We start from the raw sequence: 13,575 nt of genomic DNA, 5'->3' as shown, positions 1-13,575 counted from the left end.
ATATTCTGAATCTCAGAAGCCAGAACAGCAAGAGGGATCGCTGTGCAGTGAAAGCAGCAATCCCTCTTGCTGTTCTGGCTTCTGGGATAGCTGCGCAGCCTGCATTCGCTCCATAAGACGCACACACATTTCCCCTTACTTTTTAGGAGGGAAAAAGTGAGTCTTATAGAGCAAAAAATACAGTAAATGTTTTTTAAGGAAAGGGCTGGTGCTCTGATGCTTTTATTGGCATGATCTGTATGTTTTAACAGAAAAAATAAAAATAAATGTTTGATTGTTTTACATGATTGCTTCCCCCAACCCTCAACCTTTTTAGCTGTTTCTATTTTAGCTGTAAGCCTCCTTGAGTCCCTGTCAGGGAAAAAGGTGGGGCTCAGGACCGCAAGACCTCAAGGACCGCCTCTCTCCATAGAAACCATCCCAGACTCTGTATTCAACCACTGAAGCCCTTCTTGGTGTGCCTACTCCACAAGAGGTCCAGAGGGTGGCAACACAGAACAGGGCCTTTTCCGCAATGGCCCCCCATTTGTGGGATGCTCTCCCCAGTGAGGCTCGCCTGGCGCCTTCATTATATATTTTTAGTGTCTGAGGGAGGGGTGTATGTGTTACTGTTTTGTTGTTTCTGTTTTAACTATTTATTTGTGCTTTCCCCTTGTATTTTTATCTTGTGAGCCGCCCTGAGATCTTTTGATGAAAGGCAGTATATAAATAATATGATGAAATATAATAATAGATAAATAAACAAACAAACAAACGAGGCAACTTCCCTCGTGGTCCAAAGCAGTGTGTTAAGAAGGCGGCTTTTTAGCCAGTGTAGAAAATTTCTCAACTTCAGGAAAGCAGAAAGGAAAATGGGCCCATGATGATTTCTCTCATGGGATCCTGTAGAACAAGCTTAACATAGAGTTCCCATTTCTGCTCTGCTTCCCAGGCGCTGACATCCTAGCTTTTACTCTTCCACCCCCAGAGTGAGAGCTGCATTGGGGCTGGATAGAAGGCCCATTTTCCTTTCTACTTTCCTGGAGTTGAGAGACCTGTATCTGTGACCCATGGAGGACCATTACTCTATGAATCCTTACTGGCAGTGTAGAAAAATTGGCAGGAACCTTTAAGGTACAGTGGTACCTCAGGTTACATACACTTCAGGTTACATATGCTTCAGGTTACAGACTCCGCTAACCCAGAAATATTACCTCAGGTTAGGAACTTTGCTTCAGGATGAGAACAGAAATCGTGCTCCGGCGGCGAGGCGGCAACAGGAGGCCCCATTAGCTAAAGTGGTACTTCAGGTTAAGAACAGTTTCAGGTTAAGAACGGACCTCCGGAACGAATTAAGTACTTAACCCGAGGTACCACTGTACTGATGCCATCCATAACCAGCAAAGCTGGGCTCAGGTATCTGAGCAGCAGTAGCTTCAGTCAACACTCGGCCAGCAGTTCACAGCCTGAGAAGCATACACTTCCTTGACATGAGACCATGTGCTGGGTGTGCTCAGACAGACACATACACCCTCCTTCTCCCTCTTACAGTTTTGAATGTCAGAGATGGCCCCACCTCCTCATCTCTGCCCAAGACCATTAGCTGTCGATCCACCAGCGACACATTGGCCACATCCCAGATGGTTGCATCCGTTGGCACAGCCGAAGTCAGTTGGGTCAACTGGACAGTAGAATCATCACCTGCAAGAAGAAGAACAAGGAGGCATTTGGGTTTACCCGGGCTCATACTTGCTAATAAAGACGTGAGAGCAAAATATATTTTCCTCCCAAGTAAGTAACTACCATCAACGTGTCTTTCCATTATATGCTATGCCCTTGTGACTTGTAACTTGTAACTAGCCTTTATTGGCATAAGTTAAAACAGTAAAATCATAAAATCATACGAAGTCATCTAAATGCATTGATAATCCAAACACATACAATATATAAAAGACTAGATAAACACCATTGAATAAATCAGGCAACTTTAGATTTAGCATATATATATAACTGTGTACAGCTGAAAATGCTGACAGCATTAAGATAAATTCAACAGTGTAAATATGTTTTGATGGATGCAATAATGGCATACTGAATGGTATAGTTTCTGTAGAATATGCAGGGATTTATGATATGTAAAATGAACCATGGAAAGCAAAGAAGGGAAGTTATTGATATCTTAAGGATGTAATTATGAGTACTTTAAATTGTAAAAAAGAAAATTTAATTATATATAGGGGGGCATTTTATATGCATTCTAACATACAATATGCATTTATGAACAGTGTTTGTTTTTGTTTAGGCCAGAGAAGTGTATCTTTAGATTCAGAGATGTGTGAAAACTGAAGGATAACTGATGTTCTGCCATGGCCTCAGAGCCCAGCAATGAACAGCTGGACAAAGGCTCAAAAGTCCTCGGTTCACCCCTAGACCTTTGGAGCACACTTGGAGCTCTCCGTAGTGCTGCAATACCTGGCCTGCTTTGCTGCCTTGCTCTGTGAGTTCCTCTAGGGCAGCGGTCAGCAACCTTTTTCAGCTGTGGGCCGGTCCACCGTCCCTCAGACCATGTGGTGGACTGGACTACATGGGGGGGGGGATGAGCGAATTCCTATGCCCCACAAATAACCCAGAGATGCATTTTAAATAAAAGCACACATTCGTACCTACGGGACTACCTCTCCTGGTATGTCCCAGGGAGGACCTTACGGTCTTCAAATAAAAACATCTTGGAGATCCCGGGCCACAGGGAGGTTAGGCTGGCCTCAACCAGAGCCAGGGCTTTTTCGGCCATGGCCCCAATCTGGTGGAATGCTCTGTCACAAGAGACTAGAAAGATGTCAAGTTCCGCAGGGCCTACAAGACAGAGCTGTTCCACCAGGCCTTTGGCCAAGGTGCAGTCTGACCCCCTCCCTCTGTAATCCTCATAGCACTCCAGCCAAAGGGTTGCCATTAATTTGATTTTGAATTGATTTTAGAATGAATTGATTTTAGAATGTATTTCAATTACGGTAATTGATTGTGATTTTATGTAAACTGTGTTGGTTTTTTTTTACTGTTGTTAGCCACTCTGAGCCCAGCTTCGGCTGGGGAGGGCGAGATATAAATATAATAATAATAATAATAATAATAATAATAATAATAATAATAATAATATTCTCATGTAAAAACACACTGATTCCTGGACCGTCCATGGGCTGGATTGAAAAGGCGATTGGGCCACATCCGGCCCCTGGGCCTTAGGTTGCCTACCCCTGCTCCAAGGAACCAAGGCAGGACATTGGATGTGCATATTAATCCAGGAAGTGCAAATCAGCCACTTAATGGGATCCCTTAAAAACACAGACTGAACAAAATCTATTTGGAAGCTGAGCACAACCATTATGACCGGGGTCACCTTGCTAAATTTGCCTTGAACAATGGAAAGTAGCGCAGCCTGTAACTTGGCTTCACTGAGTCACACACGAAAAAAATGGCAATACAGTGGTACCTCTGTTTAAGAACTTAATTCGTTCTGGAGGCCCGTTCTTAACCTGAAACTGTTCTTAACCTGAGGTACCACTTTAGCTAATGGGGCCTCCCGCTGCCACCATGCCGCCACCACGCAATTTCTGTTCTCATCCTGAAGCAAAGTTCTTAACTCAAGGTACTATTTCTGGGTTAGCGGAGTCTGTAACCTGAGGTACCACTGTACTGGTGTTTTGGGGTTGATGGGCACACCACTTAGGGTATTTTTAAGTATTACGCTGCCAGGCTGTGGGCACCGGAAAGTCAAGCATCTCATGCCCTCCCTATGAGTCGCAGCTGTCCTCCTGGTGGCTGAGATTTTTCTATCCCACTCAAGCACAGGGAGAGGTCAGAGGGAAACGAGGGGGTGGCTGCCGGCTCCTCCTGTCCCTGAGGTGGATCCTGCCCGCACTTGTGCGGCTACATGCAGATAGAGATCAGAAAGCTGGATGGGTTGGCATAGTCAATCGCAGCCGAAAAGCATCGAGCTGCAGTTTCCACTACTACCAAGAGCTGCATCATTGGGCAGTTAGTGCCTGCAAAACAGCAAAGCTTGTGCCATACCGTTCCACCTTCCTTCTGACATGCCAATCACCACAGGATAATCTTTGAAAGACATCCCCACCCACAAGAGCAGCCCTGCCCACCCCGCCCTCTCCGTTGAGCGGCAGCTAGCAATTATTTGCCAGTTTAACAATCCCAAACAAAATTTGCATAGAGGGTTTGGGTGCAATTAGGAAGGGCGGGGGAAAGGAAACCAAAACCCAATGGAAAGAGACTTGTATACCTAGCTCAACAGAAAAATGCAACATAATGTGGAGTAACAGGAAATAAGCTAGGGAGATGGTTGGACCTTTGGATAACAAGGAAGGCAAAAGAAGGCAAAGGCAGGAGAAGGTGTTTTCAGAGAAGCTGCGTTAATTCCATCTTCACAGCGGAAGATACAGGGCAGATCCCTAAAGCTGAAACAACACACACACACACAGACATACACACATTACCTCGGTTTAAGAACAGTCTGGTTTAAGAACGATTTGATTTACAAACTCAGCAAAACCGGAAATAGTGTCTTGGTTTGAGAACTTTACCTTGGTCTAATAACGGAATCCAAACGGTGGAAGGGCACTGGCGGCAGGAGGTTTCATTAGGGAAAGTGCGCCTCAGTTTAGGAACAGCTTTGGTTTAAGAACGGACTTCCAGAACAGATTAAGTTCGTAAACTGAGGTACCATTGTATTAAATTTTCTGTTTTACAATTTAAAGTACTTGTCAGTACTCATTTTTACATCCTTAAGATATCAATGACTTCCCTTCTTTTCTTTTCATGGTTCATTTTAGTAGCGCAACAGGAAACACAGGGGGACTCAAAACGGAGCACATTCGGCTTCTGAAAAGAAGTTCAAAAACTGGAACACCTACTTCCGGGTTTGCAGCATTCGGGTTCCAAGTTGTTCGTGAACTAAGGTACCACTGTACATTAAACTGCTGTGTGGATGCATCCTAGGTCTTCCGGTTCATAGCAGAAGTCAGAGCACTAACTGGCTAGCTCTTGAGATGTTACAAGTTCACTTCCTTCCTCTCTCTCTCACCACCCCTCACATACCTCTTGGAATTTTTATTTTTATTTTTAAGAGGTTTATGATGACTTAAAAAAAAAAAAGATGAAGCCCAACACTACCATGCTACTGTATCTCCTCTTTTTAAAACACACACGCACATACGCATAGAGAAAACTGGCTGGGTTGTTTAAAATAATGTTTGAGGTATTGACGGTCAAAAAATTAAATATGGAGGGAAGGTGGGCCACATATGAAGAGATTTTGATGGAAACCAAGCAAGGCTTAAAACTTAAACCATATGATCAAACTAAAGGTTTATTTACAGGGTGGTTGCAATATCATCAAGTTAGTGACACATTTAATGTTGATAAGAAGAAGGTTGGTTTTGAAAACAAAAAAATCAAGATTTCAAAATCGATCTGTTGGAAAGCAGAAGTAAACTTTTATCTAAGATGTACAATTTGTTGTTAGTATGGTTTACCAAAGATGAGGAAGTGAAAGAAGTGGTGATAAAATGGGCACTAGACTTTGGGCACAACATTGAGTTTGATTCATGGATAAAATTGTGGAATGAAAATTTGAAATTTACAGTGTATGGTGTTAAAAGAAAATGTAATGAAGATAGCTGGTATTTGACAACAGTAAAGTTAACTAAAATGTATAGAATGAGAGATAAAACATGCTGGAAATGTAAAGAATCAGATGGTGACTTTTATCACATGCGGTGGACTTGTGACAAGAGTAAAAATATTTTGGGAACTGATTTATAATGAACTAAAAAATATGTTTAGATATACCTTCCCCAAAAAACCGGAAGCATTTTTGCTAGGTTTTATGGGAGAGGAAATTGCAAAGATAGACCAAAGACTATTTATGTACACCACAGTTGCAGCGAGAACTTTATTGGCCCCAAAGTGGAAGTTACAGGAGGTACCTACCATTGCAGAGTGGCAGGCGAAGATGATGGACTTTGCAGAAATGGCCAGACTGACTTGCAGGATTCAAGACTAGGACGATTAGAAATTCCAAAGGGACTGGAGTAAATTTATTGCATATTTGAATAATAATTGCAAAAATCTGAAGACACAAGCAGGATTGAAATAAATCCTACAATGTGGACAATAGGTTAAAGATTTAAACTGTGCGATCTGAAAGTGGGAAACCTACTGAAGGGAAGGAGGAAAGTCGTATGCTGGGCAGAGCAGAAAGTCTTTGTGTTTGGTATTGTAATGTTGAAAATACTGTTTAAGGAAGAAAATAATAAATATATATCTTTTTAAAAAAATAATGTTTGTAAAAAAAAACCACAGAAGTTTTTTGTTATGTACTGATGTTCTCACCCTGGGCCAGCAGGGGGATACTGTAGATAGTTATGCAAATGAAGGATCGAAAGTAACGTTCAGTGATTGGATCGTTTGTATGCAAATGAAGGATCGAAAAGTGACGTTCTGTGATTGGATAGTTTTAGAAAGTTGCAACAGTTACTATTGTTCTGGAGCTCTATATAAGCAGGCTGACTGAGCTCCTCAGTTAGTTCTGTTCCAGCTTACAAATAAAGAGCTGCTTTGGAAGAATCGCTGTGTCATCTGATATGTTCGCCCACAACTTAACATTTTTCTTTTGGGAATTATATGGCCAGAACTACCTTAACTGTATAGAAACTTATTCATGTATGTGACCACAGCAGCAAGAATGTTACTCGCACAAAATGGAAAGAAGCAGAAGTCCCAGCAAAGGAAGAATGTATACAAAAACTTATGGAATATGCAGAAATGGCAAAACTTACCAGAAAATTAAGAAATCAAGATAACAAACTTTTTAATAAAAGAATAGAAATGTTTTATTGAATATTTACAAATTGTAAACAGATAAGAACATTGGCAGGATTATTGTAATAACCTGCAGTTTTATAAGAGTATACATTTAAAGAAGATGAATAAATGAGCAAATTAAGTTAAACTGGACATGCAGAAGATATTAAAAATAAATTTAAGGAACCACAGAAAGAGGGGGAAGGAAGTCAAGTTTTGAAATGTGAAAATGCTTGAAAAATTAGTGAAATGTATAAACCTGAAAAGCATAAATAAAACTTTTTTTAAAAGAAAAGAAAACTGGCTGGGCATTCCCCCGGATGCAGGAGATCACACCAAAGCACGCCACCAAATAAATAGTTTATTTGCTTTTAAAACAAACAAACTTAAATAATAAAATATAAACTGGAACAAAAGGCAGAGCGATAGCACTGGCAGCAAAGGGAGAGGATGTGCCACTTATTATAAATGATATAAAATACACCACACACAGACACAGCTGTTTCGCAATCACATCCCACAAAAGCGCTGCTTTGAGGTAAGGAGTGTGGGCTGTGCACAACAAACAAGTGCAGATATATGGAGCAGAACGCCAACTCGTGTAGGAAAGGCCTTTCACCAAAATGAAGGAAGTAGCTGCTGCGGCCATCATTTCAACACCAGCAGAACGAAAAAGCTTGCATGTTTAGATGCAGACTTTTTAAAATGGTGCAACCAAGTAAACCAAACTAAGGCATGAAACAGACATCTAAGGAAGACCTAAGCTCACCCAAACCGTATTATTAGCAGTTGGCAGAAGCAACAGAGCAGGAGAGGGCAGGGAGTGTCAAGGGATTTTCCTTTGCAGGTCGAGAGTTGGAATCAAGCCAAAGAACACATTCAGATGTGCTCAGATGACTTTAGGCATCAAGAGCCTCACTGACTTCAGAATGGTGTCAATAGGATGGAAGTGGTTTGCAGTCAATCGTTTCGTTTCAGCTTAACTGGGTCAGCAATAGATCTATTTTGCATCGTCTTTAGTTCAGCCAGCATTCTCCCCTTCTGCCCCACGGGGAAGAAAATCCCACTCAATTTTGCACCTAAACTGAAATGTGGTATAGGGGTAAATTGAAGAAGACTAGGAACTTTGCACTTTCCTAAACTTTTAATTATCTCCCCAGCCAATCACCACACCAGTTCTTTTCTTCTTTTTTTCACGGCAGCCTGATGAAAGACAGACAGCTGCTTACTTATTGCACAATAGTTTCTAAACCGTGGTTTAAAACCAACCATTATTCTTCCCAGAATTTGGCAAGAAGAGAGAAATTCCTGGAGAGGTGGAGAGGCTCACCCTTTGAGAAACAGAGGAAGACACTGGCAGCCCAGACATAGTATCACATCATTTATTTTCCTTGACAGATTAATCTAGAATACCGACTTCACTTTGGTTCTTTTTGCATTCTAATACCAATTAGAACAGTTATGGGTTGTGTCAGCTTGGCTGAAACAACCCAAATTCTGTGCATGAATAAAATACGGACATTAAGAGCATTTATTTTGCTCTTTATAGGGACACGGGTGGCGCTGTGGTCTAAACCACTGAGCCTCTTGGGCTTGCCGATTGGAAGGTCAGCAGTTCGAATCCCCATGAGCTCTCATTGCTCTGTCCCAGCTCCTGCTAACCTAGCAGTCTGAAAGCACGCCAGTGCAAGTAGATAAATAGGTACCACCCCTCTCTTCTGGGAAATTATTTATAAATGAACTGAAAAAAAATGTTTAAAATAACTATTGTTTAAAAAACCAGAGGCTTTCTTATTAGGTATAATAGGAGAAGAATTGCCAAAGGATAAGAAAGTACTGTTTATATATGCGGCGACAGCAGCTAGAATGTTATCTGCCCAGGGATGGAAAGAAGAAAGAACCCTATCGAAAGAAGAGTGGATAATGAAGATGATGGACTATGCCAAAATGGCAAGCCTGACTGGGAAGATCAGGCACCAAGAGGATAATAAATGGCATAACTTTATAGAATATATTAAAGAATGCTGTAAACATTTAAAAACGTTAGCAGGGTTGATTTAGCACTTATAATTTAAAACAACAAAGGATAAAGTTGAAGTGTAATAGTTTAGATAAATTGAATTAGATGCAGTAAAAAAGGAAGATAAATTATGGAAGCCAAAGGAGGAGTGTGGGAAAGTCTGGGGGTTCAGGGAACCCTATAAATGTACTGAAATGGATTATGGGTTAATGTAAACATGTGTGTGTGTGTGTGTGTGTGTGTAAAATTGTTTTTTGAAACTTTGAAAGAAAAAAAAGTATAAATATGTACCGCTGCATCAGAAAAGTAAATGGTGTTTCCATGGGTCCAGGGGTCCTTTACTTTTATTTTTTACTTTTTTATTTTGCATATACTATGGTTTGTGCAAGGTAAAGAGTCATGCAGAGCACTGAAGCATCAATTCCTCGTAGCTCCTTGCATTGTCACCTGGGATTTCACCAGTCTCTGCCTTCATGCTTTCAAAAAATATCTCTGTCATAGCGATAGAACCCTAGACAGGATGTGGAAGGTGTTTTTGAGCAATGTCAGGCCTTGAACCAGCTTTCTGCAGCTACCCACTTCCCCCAGCCTGTCCTGCACGTATGGTCTGCTCTCTTCTAGTTCAAAACAACACAGAAACCTAGCTGGTGTCCATCACAAAACTGCCCTTGGGGAGAGCTGTCTTACCTTTGCTCGCTTCCTTAGTCTCCCTTTCCGATCGGAGGGTCCCCTCCTGGTTCCTTCGGTGGGACACAGAGCGCAAGTACTTCCTTAAACTCATCTTACTGCTTCTCTCCTGGGCCTTGGGCACTTTGGCTGGAGTGGAGAAAGCCCTCTGGAAGACGGATCTCTTAGCAGCAGCTCTGCTGTCTTGGGGGGCCACTGGCGCTTGTGGGTGCTCATGGCTAGATTCAGAAAGCTCGGTCTCTGGCTGGCTTTGTACTCGCCTCCATTTCTGTAACTTGTCCCTCCGGCTGCTGCTGCCCCATGTTGCATGGTTCAACTCTGGTTCCTTCTCCCCGTTCTGTAGAACTGTCTGCCACCTGTAGGACCTCAACAAGGACGGCGTATCTGTTCCGGACCTGTGTTTCTGGGGGGCCTCCATCTGAAAAGCAAAAGCGTAAATGCAAAAGGTTCCAGAAAAGCATCAAAAACAAAAGACCCTTGTATTCCATGCAAGGTTTCGGGATATCACAGTCAAGCTAAAAGTGAGCCCAGATTTCCCACCTTCTGATTCTTACTGAATCGCCTAATACTCTTCCTGTCTTGGCAGTTTGACCAAAGCCACACGGTTCCCTCTCCTGAGCAGCAAGGAAACACAAGCGATACCTGCCTTCTCAGCATAGCTGTCAAGCGTCCCTTATTTGGCGGGACAGTCCCTTATCCCAGCACCATGTCCCGCTGCTGTCCCTTATTGATGAGGCTTCGTTTGGCTGCTGGCTGGGCCTTCTGCCTTTGGCTCGGAGGGGCTCAGAAGCTAAACATACCTGTGCCCGGAAAATCCCTTATTTTGGCCGCTGATCCCTTATTTTCGAGGCTGCTGGTCCCTTATTTTCAAATCTGTAAGTTGACAGCTATGCTTCTCAGGGCAATTGAAAGATGCACTTTTCTCCTCCTGAAACCCAGAAGGTAGTCTTTCCCCACCAAGGAACAGTCCTTTTTAGTGGCAGGTGGATGTTGCAGCAGGGTTACCGCAGTCAAATTCCATCCCTGTCCATTCGTGGAGCGCAACTGAGAGGTTTCTTGTCCTGAAAGATGCTGCCCTGCACCGGCTGTGTTTCAGTCACGGACATTTTTCTAGCAAGGCTCCTGTGCCTCTAACAACAGGAACAGAAAATAAGATGGCAAGCCCAACTGCATCCCACACTGTCATTCTCATACCCAGACACTTCCTGTGATGAAAGAGATTGCACTACGCAGAGTTGCTAATTGTAACTTGCAAGCTAAGCTCCTTGAGGCTTGCAGAACCTGGGAGAGGACAGTGGAGTATCAACAGAAGCCCATCTGCCTTGTCTGAAACCGTCGAGAGAAGGTTCGCCGTGCTTTGCCAAACCTCGCAGACTGTGGCCTAGCTCCAAAGAGCCATGGGTGGGGCACTGTGGGGCTTGCCTCTTGAGCAACCGGCTCTGCCCTGACCCACAGAACCTGTCCTACCACATCCCTTGTGCACTGGGAAGCCATGCTGCCCAACCCCTTGCATGGTGCCAGCCTTGGAGCAGGGATTGCTCTGAGCTGTGCATCCCATAGAGAGGACCAACCTTTCATTTCCTACCCTCCTCCCTGCTATGGGCACTGCTTTGTTCTAGGCAGCTAGCTCCACAGCCCGGGTTTAATACTTCAGAGGTGTCCAGAGGGTGAGAATATGGGACCCACAGGAACTGGGGCAGCAGGTTCGTCTGGCACAAGTTCATCAAAAAACCACCGAAGGGAAAATCCTGGCTGAGTAATACCTGCAGAGCAAAATCTTTTAGGGCATATTTGTGCAGGATTTGTGCTTTGCTGGGCTCTCTGGATATCCTTTTTGTCGTGCATCAGTGTTTATTTGTGCTCCTGATGGTATCAGGGCAGTTGTACACAAGCCCCTTTTCAATACTGTTTCCACCTGCAAAAGTTTCGGGGGGAGCATACTGCTTCCTTTCCAATCAGTGCATGCCCCATAGCTTCCTCCTGAAATTTAATCAGTAGTTATGCAAGTCTTTTGCACCACAAATTTTCTGGTTTTTTTGCCCTGCCTTTGTTGTGCTACAGTGCAAGAGTGCCTCTCCTGAATAATGCATTTTTTAAAAAAGTTTTATTTTCAATTTTCAATTGTATCTGCCCAATCAACAGCAAGATCTGCTGCAACAAAGGGGTGCAGAGTACATCTCCCGGTCCCAATTCTGTTACTTCTCTTCCTCACCCCTCATTCTGCAACCCCCCTCCCCAATAACCAGTTCCCCTTCCACCACAGCACAGAGCCATCTGCCCAGTTACCTTGGCTTCCTGCTGAGCTCCTCACCCCATCCTGCCTTCACCACTTCACTGTCTGGCTGATTTCCTCCCCTCCTCATCCTGTGCTCTGCAAGTCCCCATGTGATCTGCATCAAAGATAACAATCTCACCTCCCTCTGCCTGAGCAGCACCAAGGCTGCCTCTTACAGTGTGGGTGGCTGAAGCCATTCTCTGTCTGTCTAGCTCAGAAGGTGCACATTTGCAAAGTGGGCTGCTTGGACCAGGCTCAGCCAAAGCTCTCACCCGGTCGATCCATTCTGCCACCAGAGAGCAGGTTATACACATTTCACATCTGCATTTCTTCCTATGAGGAGCCACATGGCAACCCAGTTCAGAGTGGGCAACTTGCTGAAGGGGGCCAAGCCTTGATGTTATTATTATTACTATTATTTATTAAATTCATATCCGTCCTTCATCCAAGGATCCCAGGATTGCTCTTCTCCAGACTTGTGTGCAACGAGCACACATTGAGTGGAATTCAACACCATGCTAAGGTGGTCATTCTTTGAGCCAGTTGTCAAACCATCTCTCCCTTCCCTGTGCTGTTTCAGGGGTTCCTGCAGAGCTGGTGTGGGGATGTTGAGAGGAAGGGAGGGGAGAAAAGGCCTTATTGCACTAGTGGGACCTGGTGTGCTGGCTATTCAGCTGAATTCAGCTCATTCAGTTTTGCATCTTGCTTGTGCATCAAAGGGCTCGCCCATCCTTCTGTTTGTCTTGGGCCTAGAAAGCCCAGGTCTCGGCAATTTTCCACTTCTTTCCAAGGGAAAAGCAGCTCTTTAGTGATAGGTCAGAACAAATGGAAATCTAGGGAAAACCTGAATTGCTGTTTGCTCCGATTGAGCACTAAAGAGCAGTTTTCCTTGGAGAAAAGCAACAGGACAGGGGGAAGTGTGGATGAGCCCACAGTCAACCATTCAGATGCTGCAAGTCGATTTTGAAGCAGTGCCAGTAAAGGTTTCCTGCCTCCAGCATAACAGCGCAAAGAGGATTCTTAGACAATTGAACAGGTAAGACCCTGGAGCAAGGGTCAAATTTAATGTGACAGCAAGAGTTGTGATTGGATCTTCTGAGTTTTGTTTTCAAAAGATCAAAGTGGAGGAGCCCAAATTAGATCAGGGTCATGACACATGGGGATGTGAGCTAAACCCTCTCACTTTGTGCCATTGACCCTGTGTCATTTATTTATTTGAAAAGTTTCTATGTTTTGGTGTGACCTATGGTTGACTGACTGATATTTATATGCAACCTTCTGTCAATAATTTCCAGTTGGTTCATAAACATTAAAAACAAGTTCAGTAATGATAAACAATATAAACAAAACATACAGCAGATCAAAGCACAATTAGCAACGAGAGATGTCAAAATATTCATGATTTCTGAAATAATTTTATAAGGTCTAGGTGAAAAGAAAAAGTTTTTTGCCTGGCACCTAAAAGAAAGCAAAGTTCAGAGCAGATGTTCATAGGCTGCAGCGAACTTCTTAGAACTGTGGAAGCTCTGGCATCACAGCTTTCATCAAGTGCAGAAGAGAATATGGGTGGACGATGGGACAACCAGCCTCATATAACCACCATGCTTAATTCATGTATGAAGGGGTTAAAACCATAGAGTAAGCTCTGTCCTGTCCTGCCAGGCTTAGCTGGGTCACTTCCCCCTACCTATTGTTGTATTCAGTCAACATGAGAAGCTCATTGTGTAAAGAGGTTTGAGTT

At 43.4% G+C, this 13,575-nt stretch overlaps 1 protein-coding gene across 7 annotated transcripts in view; it reads right to left on the bottom strand.

The window, feature by feature from the left end:
- RASAL3 (RAS protein activator like 3) overlaps positions 1-13,575 on the bottom strand; it is a 70,375-nt gene that overhangs the window by 36,578 nt on the left and 20,222 nt on the right. For 5 of the 7 annotated variants that reach the window (XM_077920957.1, XM_077920959.1, XM_077920958.1 and 2 more), the window contains 2 exons: positions 9,560-9,977; positions 1,556-1,680 (listed from right to left, as the gene is read on the bottom strand). In XM_077920957.1, the coding sequence (XP_077777083.1) occupies positions 1,556-1,680; positions 9,560-9,977 (543 nt within the window). Of the gene's footprint in view, positions 1-1,555; positions 1,681-9,559; positions 9,978-10,359; positions 11,783-11,845; positions 12,811-13,575 lie in introns of those variants that run through there. The other 2 variants (XM_028712424.2, XM_077920960.1) reach the window with 2 other exon arrangements.

Source organism: Podarcis muralis, chromosome 17 (assembly GCF_964188315.1).
Source record: "Podarcis muralis chromosome 17, rPodMur119.hap1.1, whole genome shotgun sequence".
NCBI lineage: Eukaryota > Metazoa > Chordata > Lepidosauria > Squamata > Lacertidae > Podarcis > Podarcis muralis.
The sequence above is the reverse complement of the archived record's forward strand: the minus strand, read 5'-3'. Positions and strand labels throughout refer to the sequence as shown.